The sequence below is a fragment of the Pan paniscus genome, chromosome 1 (assembly GCF_029289425.2).
Source record: "Pan paniscus chromosome 1, NHGRI_mPanPan1-v2.0_pri, whole genome shotgun sequence".
Classification (NCBI taxonomy): domain Eukaryota; kingdom Metazoa; phylum Chordata; class Mammalia; order Primates; family Hominidae; genus Pan; species Pan paniscus.
Genome location: NC_073249.2, coordinates 182904175 through 182917892, shown reverse-complemented (window position 1 = coordinate 182917892; position 13718 = coordinate 182904175). Strand labels below are relative to the sequence as shown.

The window sequence follows — 13718 nt, the reverse complement described above, 5'->3', positions numbered from 1 at the left end:
TGGGAAAATACGGAATATGGGGCATTTTACAGGACAAATAGCCTGTATACATAGAACTAGGAAATATGTGTATGTCCTAGTTTTGACAAGCCTGGAAATAATGACTAACCCATAACAACATGAGCTTCCCTAGCTACTCTGATGGTGATCTGTAAATACCATTACCAATTAAAAGGAACCAGGGTTCCTTGGGAAAATGACTGATTCCAGGTTGGGGCAAGAAATGTACAAGATCAGCCTCGAAAATCTTTTCATACAAGAAAGCCAGGACATTATCAAAGATTACTAGGATGTGTGCAGAAGATTCAGGAGCCAAGTTGAAAAGACTCCACTGGCCAAAGATGGGATAATCTGAGCATCAAAAAATAATGATTGGCTGGGCTCAGTGGCTCACGCCTGTAATCCCAGCACTTTGGGAGGCCAAGGCGGGTGGATCACCTGAGGTCAGGAGTTCAAGATCAGCCTGACCAACATAGTGAAACCTCATTGCTACTTAAAATACAAAATTAACCGGGCATGATGGCGGGTGCCTGTAATCCCAGCTACTCGGGAGGCTGAGGCAGGAGAATCACTTGAACCCAGGAGGCAGAGGTTGCAGTGAGCTGAGATCGCACCATTGCACTCCAGCCTGGGCAACAAGAGCAAAACTACATTTCAAAAAAATAAATAATAAATAAATAAGAATAATGGCTACAAAAATTACAATAGATTGACATATATCAAATACATGAAAATGTCTGAATTCCTAATGATTAAAACATAAAAAAGCTTCATTAATCATTCTTTGGAGGCTGCTAAGGAATCAGCTCATTATTCTGCAAATGGGTAAATAAGGGGGAAAATTAAGCATTTTATCTCATCTTTTCTGTAGGACTGCTAACCAAAGAGTTAGTGAGAGAAAGTTTATAGAAGTACTGTAGCATCTCCTAAAGAAAGGATGGATCTAGGCGGTGATCCTCAGTGGCTGCTACAAGCATTCTGTGCAGAGCCGCTGAGAACTTTTATCAGTTCTAGCCAAGAACACTTGAACCTAGTCTTTTTTTAAATTTGAGATGGAGTCTTGCTCTGTCGCCCAGGCTGTAGTGCAGTGGCGTGATCTCGGCTCACTGCAACCTCTACCTCCCGGGTTCAAGCAACTCTCCTGCCTCAGCGTCCCAAGACGCTGGGACTACCAGCGTGCCCACCACGCCTGGCTAATTTTTGTATTTTTAGCAGAGACAGAGTTTTGCCATGTTAGCCAGGCTGGTCTCAAACTCCTGACCTCAGGTGATCCACCTACCTTGGCCTCCCAAAGTGCTGGGATTGGAGGCACAAGCCACTGTGCCCAGCCTGAACCCAATCTTGATCAATAATTTTTTTTTCTGAGGCAAGGTCTCACACTGTCACCCAGGCTGGAGTGCAGTAGTGTGATCTGACCTCACTGCAGCCTCAACCCCCCGAGCTCAAGTGATCCTCCCACCTCAGCCTCCCAGATAGCTGGGACTACAGTCTCTGTATAGCAGGAGAAAGGCAGTCTACAAAGCAATCTACAAAATAATATAGGAAAAGGAAAATCAGTTTCAATGTATACCATAAGGTTAATTATCTCTGTGTTGTACAGTTATGGGTATTTTTATTTTTTATGTGTGCTTGTCTGTATTTTTTCCAAAATTAACACGATACAGGTTGCACAAAAAATGAGGTGTTTTTAAAAGTAAAACTTACTGAACTTTCCAATCATCTGAATAAAAAGAAAGCAGAGGAAAAGGGAAAAAAAATGTTGAGATCATTTGGCTAGATCTTAGGCATATTTTATTAGCATATGACATCTAGTACATATTGGAAAGCAGATAAAATCCTGTCCAAGCTTGACTCTGAGAGAAACTTTCCAGAAATTTTGTAAGCGCAGTCGTGACACAGAAGAAGAGGTTCTTGGTGCAGGCTTATCCAGGGACCATGTTTGCTTTGATATTACACATAGACCATGACCAGGATCCTCAGAGCCTCTGGCAAAACATCAAATATATTAATTTACTTAGATTTTATATACTTGGCACAAGAAATATGCATTACCCTTTTACATGGGGTGGTAGTGGGAGTGCACTGACTCAGTTGCTGGGACCCAACTCAGAGCTCCCAAGTGTTGACATCTTCCTAGCAAGAGTGATGGGGGAGGGAGCAGGATTCCAAGTTTTCTGCCTCTTTCAAGTTCATGTCAAAATCTCTAATAATACCAGACCTCTGAGTGATAACTGATACTATTCCTCCTGGGACTGCTGGTTATAATGGTGTTAGTGATGATAGGGATGAGAAATCCATGCTGTGGTTGCTTCTGGGCTTGGAGGGCCACCCCTGCAGCCTCCAGTTATTCAGTGGCTGATTCAGGGTGAGTTAGAAATAACAACACAGAGCCACGGAGGCCCAGGCCTCCACACATTCATTTATGGCCAGGAAGGTCCTGAGCAGGCCCCATTGCAGAATTCTCAGCACACAGTGAGTGATCAGGAACTGGCCATCTTTGGGGCTGCCAGGTTCCCTGAAAAGGGCCTTCAAAGCAGGGTGCTAGCGCCCATGTGAAGTTGTGTTCTCCAGTCATCTGTGAAGAGCTCAATTCCTGCTGCACCTTCTCCCTCTTCCTCACTTCCCTTCCCTTCAGGCTTCATCTCCTCCTCCCCAAGCCTGTCCCCTCCCTGCCCATTCCAAGAAGAGTAAGACTTGCCTGTTCTTTCACCCCAGCTCAGCATCACTTCACCCTCCTTCTCTCACCTTTCCCCCCATCTCCCCTCCAGGCCCAGATCAGCCCTTCCCCTGAAGCTCTGGGTCCCTCCTCACTTCCACAAGAACTTAGCCTCCTCTCTTTCCTTCTCTCCACCAGCAAATGCACTCAAATTCCTACTGGTCTGAAACCTCTCCCCTCGGCCCTGCCTCCTAGGACTCTGCTTTTTCTTTCTCTTTCCTACCAAACTTCTGTCTGCTGTAGCTTTTAACCTGCTTTGCCCTCTCACCATGAATTCTCCTTCTTCCTCACTGTGGGTGGTCCACTTCCCAGAATTCTCTCCAAAATCTGTTTCCATGTACTGGCTGTATTTTCGGATATATTTCTGCTCAACTGGACAGTATCTCATCTCTGTGTTCCCAGATTGCAGGAACAGTGTGGGCAGCAGTGACTATTTGATGAATGCCTGCACAACCTTCCAGAGAGCTTCCAGCTCTGAGAAACTGATCCTTGCTGAACAAATCTTGTCTCTCCACTCCTACAGCTGGCCAAATAAAGACTGACCAGGCCTACTCCCTCAGACTCAGGCTCCACTGAACAAGATCTGTCAAACCCCTCGACAGCTACCCAGTGAACAGGCTGGGTGGAGGGGGGTATGCCGGAATGCAGAGGGGGCTTCCAGCAGATCCTTAGCCAAGACCGACGTACGGAAGTGCCACCAGTAATCCAGACTGTTGCGTTTTTGTGATCCTCAGCAGTCCTGTTATATTCCAGGTTCTCCAAGCCAGCACCCATGTTCCTGGATGACTCCTTTCGCAAGTGGGCTAGAATCCGGGAGTTCGTGCCGCCTTTTGGGATCAAAGGTCAAGGTATGTTGGGAACCCTGACCTACATTAACGTCTCATCCCCCCGACTGTCTCCCTATCCTTCAGACAAGGCTACATCCTCGGAAGTCCCCATGCTGAGAATCCACCCTTCCTCTACTCTCAACAAATCTTCTCTACCTTTTTCCCTTCCTTTTTTTTTTTTTTTTTTTTTTTTTTGAAATAGATCCTTGCTCTGTCACCCAGGCTAAAGTGCAGTGGCATGATCTCAGCTCACACAATCTCCACCTTTAAGATCCTCCTACCTCAGCCTCCTGAGTAGCTGGGACCATAGGCACGCACCACCATGCCTGGCTTATTTTTTCTTTATATTTTTAGTAGAGACAGGGTTTTACCATGTTGCCCAGGTTGATCTCAAACTCCTGGACTCAAGTGATCTGCCTAAAGTGCTGGGGTTACAGGCATGAGCCACCGTGCCCGGCTTCTTCTTTAATGGAATATTTACACAGAACCCACCACTTTGCCAGGGGTTAAGTATACAACAGTGAAGTAGACAGATTGTTTCCTCTCCTCAAAAAGCTCCAGTATAGCAGAGATTCAGATACTCAAGAGTGCAGAGTTCTGGTGAGGGCAGTACAAGGAGCTGGGAGAACACAGAAAAGGTGTGCTGTAGACAGGAACACTAGAGTACTAGGTATAGTAGGGACATTCCCAGAGAAAACAGAGACTGTCCCCCAGGAGTGCCCCACGTCCCTCTATCAGCCCATCCTGGTATTTTTCACCTGAACCTCGTCTCCCTTCCAACCCTTCCTTATCCTGTCCAAGGCTAACCTTTCCCCTACACTCTCACAAACTCCCCTTCCATTGCCTTGGGGACCTCACCCACACAGCTCCATGCTAACTTAAGACTTTCCCATCCCTAGTAGTTGAACAATTCTGCTTCTTTGTCAAGTTCTGTGCTATTTCATGGCATGGTGGAAAATAATCTGGACTTATGGGTCAGGCACAGAGGGATCAGATCCCCATACTGCCTCTTTACTAGCTGTGACCCTGGACAAGTTGCCTGTCTGTCCTTTAGTTCCGTCAGCAGTTAAATGGAGAGAATAATACTACTGTGTAAAGTTGTTGTCAGAATTACATAAAATAACTGCTAAAGGGGTGATATCATTTGGCCAGGAGACTCAAGAATACCTGAACCCTCTACTCAGCCAGACTATCTCTCCCTGAAAAGAAGCCAGTGGCAAGGAAAAACACTGTTGAACTGGCGCTTTGACCTCAGACCTCCAAGGACAAATCTAATGGTTGGGTTAAACCATATGAAGAACCCCTTTACCCTGGGTGCAGGCAGCCAAGAAGGCCACTCTTCTCTCTTGAATCTGCACTCGAGACTCAGATGGGATAGCTACAAAGGCCAGGGAAGTTCGATATGGAGCCCATCAGCCAGCAAGCAGAGAGCATCTGCTAATGTGTGCTCTTTCTGCTGAGATTTTCCTCCTAGAAAACAAAGCCCAATCCATATCCTTGACCTTGGCTAATTTTAGTAGCAATATGCTCTTCCTTAAAGGTGAAATTGGAAGTGGGAAAAGGAGGGAATCTGTTGCCTTTCCTAAAGCCCACCGTAAGGTATATCTGAAGGCACTTAGTGTAGAACATTGCTTAAAGGTTTGTTTCCCTACCCCATTCTCACTCAACTTCTGGAAGGATTAACTGCACCTGCTGCCTCCTCTTTCTCACCATTTATTCCTGAAGAATATCTGCATCCCTGCCCATCCCACCCCACCATTCCAGTGAAACTGCTCAGTGTCCCGGAGAAATCCAAGGGATACTTCTCAGTCCTTAACATGACCTCTCGGCTACCTCTGCCTCCTTTAAAAAAGTATAAGTTTGTTATTTTTAATTTTGGAGACATCTTTTCTTTACATGAAATATTTCAAGCATACAAAAAATACTAGGAATAATAAGCATTGATGTACCTTCTACCCAGCTGAAGAAATAAAACATGAGACACAATTAAAGCTTCTGCGGGTCCCTTCCCACTCCATTCTCTTCCTTCCCCAGGAAGCCATTATTCTGCATTATCCTGGCTTCAGTGTTGGCATTCTTATGCCTTGTTTGTATATGTTGGAGACACGGTCTTGCTTTGTCACCCAGGCTGCAGTGCAGTGGCACACACATGACTCACTGCAACCTCAACTCCAGCGCTCAAGCAATCCTCTCACCTCAGCTCCCCAAGTAGCTGGGACTACAAGCACACACTAGCACTCCTGACTAATTTTTGTATTTTTTTGTAGAAACAGGGTTTAACCATGTTGCCCAAGCTGGTCTCAAACTCCTGAGCTCAAGCAATCCTCCCTCCTTGGCCTCCCAAAGTGCTGGGATTACAGGTGTGAGCCACCACACCCGGGCTTGTTTATGTATTTTCACTACATATTTATATATTTATTAAAAATATAGTACCGCTCTTACATGTCTTTAGACTTTACAAATGGTGTCATTATATGTACATGTATTTGTGTATATGTGTATGTATATTCTTCATATTTTTTTGAATGTGTTTTTGAGATTTATCTATATTGGTACATACAGCTGTAGGTCATTGATTTTTTTTTTTAATGGCTGTATAGGATTTCATACACCACATTTAATCTGGTTTTTTTTTTTTTTGGTGGACATTCAGCTTGCCTCCACCATTTTGCTATTACAAACAGTTCATCAGCGAACACTCTTGTATGTCTCCTGGAGCAAGTGTGTGACTTTTTCAACGCTCCACGCCTAGGAGCATAGTTGTAGGATCTTAGTGTATGCACATCTTCGTGGTTATTTGATGTTATTAAGATGCTCTCCATTGTGGTGATACCAGTTTACTTTATTTTTAGGTCTTTATGTACATTATTTTATATCTTCCTAACAACTCCACAAAATGGGAATTAGTTTCATTTTAGAGATGAGGAAACTAAAGCTCAAAGAAAGGAAATGATTTATATAAGGTCAGAGAGCACAGCCAGTATTTGACTCCAAAGCCAATACCCTTGCTATTCACTATACATCATATTATAGTGCTCTCATGATACCAGAGTTTGGAAGAGCAGTCCTTATTGCCAAAGCCAGAGAGAGGCCAAGGAGATGAGGTCTAAATAGTGGGCACAGGTCTGAGAGCACAGAAGTCATGGGGGTCTTTGCTGAGTGGAGTGCAGGTGGGCAGAGCCAGGCTCAGGGAGTAAAGAGGTGAGGAGGTAAAGACAGCCTGGCAAAGAGCAGGATTCAGGATTGGCAATGTGAGAGGGAGGAAGTGAGGGAAAGGTGATGTCAGATAATGAGGCACGTGGTGAGCTCTTCAGTTGCTGGGTGTCTCCTCATTTGTTTCCTGGTATCTGCTGGGTGGGAGCACAGAGATAAGTACAAGATGGTCTCTAGCTCTGAGCAGGCACTCCCATTCCTGGGAGACTGCGTGCGCCAGCTTCCAGGGAAGGCCCTGGCCTGGGAATGCATGTCCTGGGGCCTGACTACAGAGCCTCAGAAAACCAGATGAGCCTCCCAGAAGCCTGGGAGAGAAACTGCGTGCCAGTGTTAGGGACGGGCTCCCGGCAGTGATATGCCTGTCTGTGTCCTTCCATCACCTCCTTTCTCAGGAAGAAAGTCAGGGCAGTGGCCCAATACATCCTTGTGTCCAGAGCTCTCTCCACTTCCACTTTCACTCTAGCCCCTAGGAACTTGTGTCTTCCAGTAGGATTATCAGTAAACATTTTATAGAAAGGTAAGTGACCCTGTAACAGAAACCTCTCTCCTCTGTCTGCAGACAATCTGATCAAAGCCATCTTGTCAGTCACCAAAGAGTACCGCCTGACCCCTGCCTTGGACAGGTGAGCCACACACTGCGCAGCCTCCTACCTGCCACTGCCTGGTGGTGTGCAGAATTGTTGAGGCCCAGCTGGCCTTCCCTGGACATGGGCAGTTTCTCCAGCACATCCACACATGCACATACAGTACACACACAGGGTGGGTGGAGCAGGTAAGTGGAACCACTCCACCTGACTTGCACCCCCACGGGCTGTCAGCACTTGGCAGGACATCCCAGTCCTCAGATACCAGAGGTTTGAGGGTAAGAACTGAAGATACTGGGGCTGAGACTAGCCCAGCAATGGGACTGAGGACCTGGGTGGCGGGGGCAGGTGAAGGGGGCAAGGCTTAAGTCCAGAAGGCAGTGACAGCTCCCAAACCAACAGACCCTAGAGCAGGAAGCCCCAGGGTCAGGGATGGGAGAAGCAAGATGGGTAAGCTCTCTAGTGGCTGCTGGGAGCCTTGAGTCCTAGAGCCTCCTGTCCCGTTCCCCTTTTCTTGCTTTCCTGGTATAGCCCCAAGCTCGGCCCACTTTTCCCTCTCCCCTGAAGCCTGCCTAAACACCACTACCCCTTGGGGAACCTTTACCCTAGAATGTCATCTTACCAAAGCTCCCTCCTCACCACCCACGCCTGGCACCCAAGCCTTTCCATGGCCCTGTTTTCCTGGGGAAGTGTCAGGGCCTAGATAGAGATGCTGGAGAGTCTCAGGGCCCAGCTACCCATTGTATGGTTCAGGCCTTCTCTCAGAAATGCTGCCAGAAGCCCATTGGTCTTCTTCCTCTATCCCAGCCTGGTCCTGGACAAGGGCGTGGGGTCAAGGGCCAAAGGAGCAGGGAAAGAGACCTGGTGGGCAGCTTTCTGTACAGAGGTCTCCGCCTCTCTCCCCTCAGCCTCCGCTGCCGCCGCTGCATCATCGTGGGCAATGGAGGCGTTCTTGCCAACAAGTCTCTGGGGTCACGAATTGACGACTATGACATTGTGGTGAGGTGAGCTCCCCAAAATGGCACCTCGGGTGAGTGTCGTGGCCCCAACCCTTAGTCCTGAGCCCATTGAGAACTGTCTGTCTGGCTAGTTGGGCTGGAGGTCAACGGAAGCCTCAAGAACTCTGGGTTGGAGGGCTTTGGAACAGACAACTAGTGGGGGCACCTGGGGAGAATAGGTCCAGGTGACCTGGACTCCCTATTCTCCGTGCCTGGGATAGTCTGGGGTCATGGTGCCTTCCCAAACACAGGCCCAGGTTCTGAGTGGGCCTGCTCTCTGTAGACTGAATTCAGCACCAGTGAAAGGCTTTGAGAAGGACGTGGGCAGCAAAACGACACTGCGCATCACCTACCCCGAGGGCGCCATGCAGCGGCCTGAGCAGTACGAGCGCGATTCTCTCTTTGTCCTCGCCGGCTTCAAGTGGCAGGACTTTAAGTGGTTGAAATACATCGTCTACAAGGAGAGAGTGGTAAGCTCTCCTGGCACCAGCTCCTTCCCCTCTTGCCCTGGGCTTCCGCAACTCCTGAGCAGTCCCGCCCCTTGAATGCAGCAAAGAACGAGTAAGAACCTTCAAAGGAAACATTAATGACCCAAAGCTGAAATCACCCAATGGCAACCAGGGGGCAAAGAGGTCAGGAGATTGCCCGGGTTACTGGCCAAACTCCAGGAGCCAATATGCCTGAAACCTGCTACCTGCTTCCAGGTGCCCAGGTGCAGATCCTTTCTCAGCCTTCTGTAGCCAGACCCCAGCAGCCCCAGGGGCCCTTCCCTGGCCTTAGATCTCCTGGCCAAGGGAAGCTCTGTCTCTCAGGCCAGCCTTCGTATCACTCCCAATCTTTCTACTTTCCTGCCCTGACCTTGTAGCTGCCTCCCTTGCACCCTCTTCTCCTCTGTAAGGTCTCTCTGGCTCTGGTCTTAGGGGTCCCTGCCCTCTTTCTCAGCCTGGGTTCTGCAGGGACAGCAGACCCCTCAACTTGAGAGTGCCAGCTCCCAAACTTAGAAGTCCTGGCCTGTTTCCACTTTGTAGTTTTACCACTGACTTATAGTTGAATTCCCAACCTGCCACTGAGTCTGATCATTGGGAATGATCAGGTTCTACTGACTGTTCTAAGCAGGTGAGGGTCTGGGCCCATTTCTTTAGGGAGCTTATGTGGCAGAGTAAGGTCAACTGCTCTTTAGGAGACCACCATTGAGTTCCCTCCCGAGACCTCTACTTGCCAGCTCTGGGCCTACAGGGACATCCGTGAACTTGTCCAGGCCCACTCCCCCACAACCAGCTGTCACCAGCAGCCCCAGGGGTGGGGTACTGCAGAGCTCAGGCCATTCATCTTCTAATACCCAAGCCTCTTGCTAGAGGAGGATGATGACAGACGGCCCTCTGCCTACAGTGAGAAGCTAATTGTTCTTTCTGGAGGTTTAGAGAAGAGTTGGGAGTGGGAACAGCTTCCTTTGCCTTTAGGGTCTCAGTGCAATTTGGTTTAACTCCACAGCTCTTTCCCAAGCAAGGCCAAGTACAGGCAGTGTCAAGTAGGTAGCAAGCAAGAGAGAAGACAGAAGTCAGGTCCAGAAATTCAGGTAGGTGGGACAGTGGGGAAGGGGAATCCATTTCAGAACCAGACTGGATGAGACACCTGGGCTCCACAGTGTCCAGTCCACCTCCCCAAAGGGGAGGAAAGGGCCAGGCAGCAGAGTGATGATTTGGCCTTAGCCAGGCCCAGCTTCAAGCAGGCCCACTGCCCACACAGACCAGGTAAATAACAGCGGTTCCAGGAGTACCCTACTGTTTTCAGAACCCTGGGGACTGAGACACTAGTGTTTTCAGAGTCCCTCTCTTTGCCTTGAGGGCAGTAGAATTAGGGTCACAGATAGACCTTTTAAGGGAGAATGGTAGGAAATAGAGTCTGTCCTTGTGAACCCCAGTGAGCCTAAAGGCTGCTGTCTTACTCTGGCCTTCTGCCATCCTCCTTTCACATCGTTTCCTCTGCCCATGGGCACCTGTCACAGCCTCCCTCGGGGCAAGAGCTCCTAAGGGGCAGAGCTTGATCCCATTGGTTTTTACCCTTCAGTTCTCAGTCACCATAAATGATCTGGAATTGGCTCGAACACCAGTTCCTACTTCCTACTGGACAGACTGGGAAAAGCCAGGCAGTTCAAATAAGGCCAGGCCAAAGGGGTGGGTCAGAGCCTGTCATGGGTGTTATCACATGTTCCTTCCAAGAACACCAATGTCAGTTAATTCAAGGTTCTTAAAATTCATCCAAGGGAGTAAGGAAAGAAAGAAGAAAAGGAAGGAAGCCAGCTAGAGTCGGAGAACTCACTATACTCAGGCTACTCAGGAAGCAGACAGCAGGGCCTTGCTTTTCCCAGGAAGCTGAGGAGCTCTCCGCCTGGCCTGGCCTTGGCAGCAGGCAGATTCAAGGTACCAGCATTGTAGGAGGAGGCACAGGCACAGGCTCACTCTTGATGACATCTGTGTCCGTCCTGGCCACACCCAGGGCTCTAGGACTAGCCTTGTATTGGTGAGAACTCCTACCCAGGGTGGGTGGGGGTGAGTGGGAAGGGAAGACAGGAGACAGGGAGGAGTCCTCTGAATTACTGTGGGCCTTCCTTGGCTCCAAAGTGAAAGATAATTTGGACCTTTAGAGTGAGCTGCCAGAGGAATGCCGGGGTTGCCCGTGGCCTCACCTCTCCCATCTCTCAGAGTGGACCTGCCCAGGCCCTTTGGCTGCCCAAGGGACCTCTTCTTTAGTGTCCTTCTCCACCCCAAGCCCAAGGCTAATGCCTTCCCAGGACCTCACCCATGCTCTGCCTCACTTCCCTGGCATCTGAGACCCAGGAAAATGTGAGAGGCTGCTTCTCCAGGTCCCCTCCTGTCTGGTGCCCTAGTCACCAGCTTGTCCTGCTCCTGTAGGGATGTTTCCAGTCATACAGCCTCTGGGCTGCTGGAGAGCTCTCTGCACCTGTCTGGAGCCTCACCTGCAGAATTCTGGCAGGAGGCAGCTCTGTGTTCTGGAGCCAAGGCCTGGCAGGGCAGGGCTGGAACAGGAATTAGGCCTCAGTCACAGCTGCTTCCTGCCACTTACTACATGAGGAGTCTTTTAAAGCCTGTAACTTTCTAGTACCCAGGAGTCCTCATAGGATATGGGAAGGGGCAGGGGGGAAGACGTAGGAAAGGACAGCCAAACAACCCAGAGAACAGCCTGTGCCAGAGCTGGCCTTACCTTCTTCCATCTGAGAACTCTCCTCTTCATCATTTGTGGCCATTTGGGTCCCTGACTCACTGGATAGTAGCACTGATATCTCCAAACAGGTTACAAAAAGGCCCTTTGTCTCCCAGATCCCAGGAGCCGTGGCCAAGCCAGCAAGCAGGTGTAGGAGTTCCCAGCAGGCTGTGTGCTCAGGGCAGCTCAGAAGAGCACCAGCAGATGGGCAAGCACAGCACGGAAGCTGAGGCTTGGAGGAAGGGTGGAGCCAGGGACATGGGGGTGCAGCCTCCAGCTCCAGTGCAGGTCTTCTCAGAGGTGCCTCTGCAGTCTTCCCCAACACACTCACTCACTTATCAGCTGTCCATGAGGTATTCTCTTTGCAGGCTCTACACTGGCCCCTGGGAATACAAAGAGGAATTAAGCACTATTCCCAACCAAAGTAGCTCACAGTCTAGTGGGAGAGAGAGTCCCAGAGCTAGAGTTACAGTACAGTGTGGAGGCTGCTATGATGAGGAAGGCCTAATGCAGCTCTGGGGCAGGTGGGGGACAATAGAAGGCCTCTTGGAGGAGTCACTCCTGAGCTGGACCCTGAAGGAAGAGTTAGGAGTGAGTGGGCGAAAGGAATTACAAGCAAAGGGAACAGCATGTGTAGACCCAAGAGACCACGCTCCCTTCAGGAAACTGGAGGTGTGCTGTGTGGATCAAGCATGAGGGTGGTGTGTCAGAGTGTGCTGCCTAATGCCTCCAATGCTGTGGCCTGTGCATCCTCTTCCTGGTATTGGATGAAGGCTGGAGACACCCCATCCACTGTCCAGAGGACGGAGCCCTGGGGTCTGGAGAGGACAGGACATGTGAGAGGCAGAGCCTCCCATCCCCATCCCTCAGGCCCTGCCCTCTTGCCTCTGCCAGCCTCCCCCACTGCGCCTCAGCAGGCCACAGAAGCCCCTGGGAACTGCCTTCCAACCCCGTTTGCTGCCTCCTCTTCCTCCTCCTCCTCCCCACTCCTAAAACCAGAAAGCCAGCCTCGCTGCTGAGCACCTCTGACTGGTCATCAATTCAGTGGGGCCCTGGGGCCTAGGCTGGGTGGGTGTGGGGTGGTCCCAGCCCTGCAGGGGGAAGAGAGAGGACAGGGCTGGGAGTGGGTCCCTGGACAGCCTTGACACAGCACTTACCCTCCAGCTGTACTTCAGTCCCTGGGAGGAGAGGGAGGAGGGCAGGATCTAAGAGGCCAGCCAAGGCCCCACATTCAAGCACAGGGAGACTGAGTCCCTGATTTTAGAGTGACAACATGGCTTAAGAGGGGAAAATGGCTTAGGCCTTGGAGTTACACAGATTTGGGTTTAAGTTTAGACTCTCACTTATTAGTGGGCTACCTTAGGCACATCACCTAACCTCCTTAGATTTAGTGTCATTGATACAGTGGATGAGTAGTGCTGTGCATCTTTCAGGGTTATTTTTAAAATTAGATAAGATGAAATCTAGAAGCATCTAGCATAGAGAACTTACTATGTTCTCAGTCTATAGCAAATAGTAATGTTATTTTATTTTATTTTTTTATCACTGGTGGTGATTTTGCTGTTAGAAAAGCCCAATTATCCAAGGGAGCAAAGCATTTTTCTGTCAGGCTGTAGGACTTGACCTAGGAGGTGACCCAGAAGCAGGGGTCAGAGGCCAGGCCTAGAGGAGGGAGAGACAAGGAGCCTCCTGGTGAAAGGCAGCAGGGCTGGACCATAGGGCAGATGGGGCCACCACATCCCCAAATGTAAGGCCTCTTATTGGACCAGGCCCAAATGGGGATTGAATGATGTCCACCTGCACCTTCACCTGTTCCCTGTTCAAGCCTGAGAGGGATGCAGAGCCTTAGCGTGGACTCTGTCCTGGGAGACTCAGTGCAGGCCTCCTGCTCCCGAGCCAGCATTCACCACCCAGCCCAGGCTTCTCACCAAGCCTCTGAGACCAGCTCTTCGAGGATTCTCCACCATTTCCTTTGCGGCCATCACCAGTGGCTGCAGCTCTTTCTCCCATGCCTCTTATCCCTGGGAGGGCCAGGAGATTTCACGTCACTGCCTGTTGCCATATCTTAACCATTGCTCCTCTACCCTCAGATAAAAATGCTCAAGAATGGGGACTCCCTCAGCTCCTCTTCCTCACTGTCTTCTGTAAGCTCTTGGTC

General features: G+C 49.7%; 1 protein-coding gene across 13 annotated transcripts in view; it reads left to right on the top strand.

Moving 5' to 3' along the window:
* Positions 1-13718, top strand: part of ST3GAL3 (ST3 beta-galactoside alpha-2,3-sialyltransferase 3) — a 225948-nt gene that overhangs the window by 186568 nt on the left and 25662 nt on the right. For 9 of the 13 annotated variants that reach the window (XM_034963197.3, XM_034963185.3, XM_034963176.3 and 6 more), the window contains 4 exons: positions 3470-3564; positions 7316-7379; positions 8249-8344; positions 8622-8808. In XM_034963197.3, coding sequence (XP_034819088.1) covers positions 3470-3564; positions 7316-7379; positions 8249-8344; positions 8622-8808 — 442 coding nt within the window. Of the gene's footprint in view, positions 1-3469; positions 3565-7315; positions 7380-8248; positions 8345-8621; positions 8809-9829; positions 9915-13718 lie in introns of all 13 variants that reach the window. The other 4 variants (XM_034963208.3, XM_034963215.3, XM_034963213.3 and 1 more) reach the window with 2 other exon arrangements.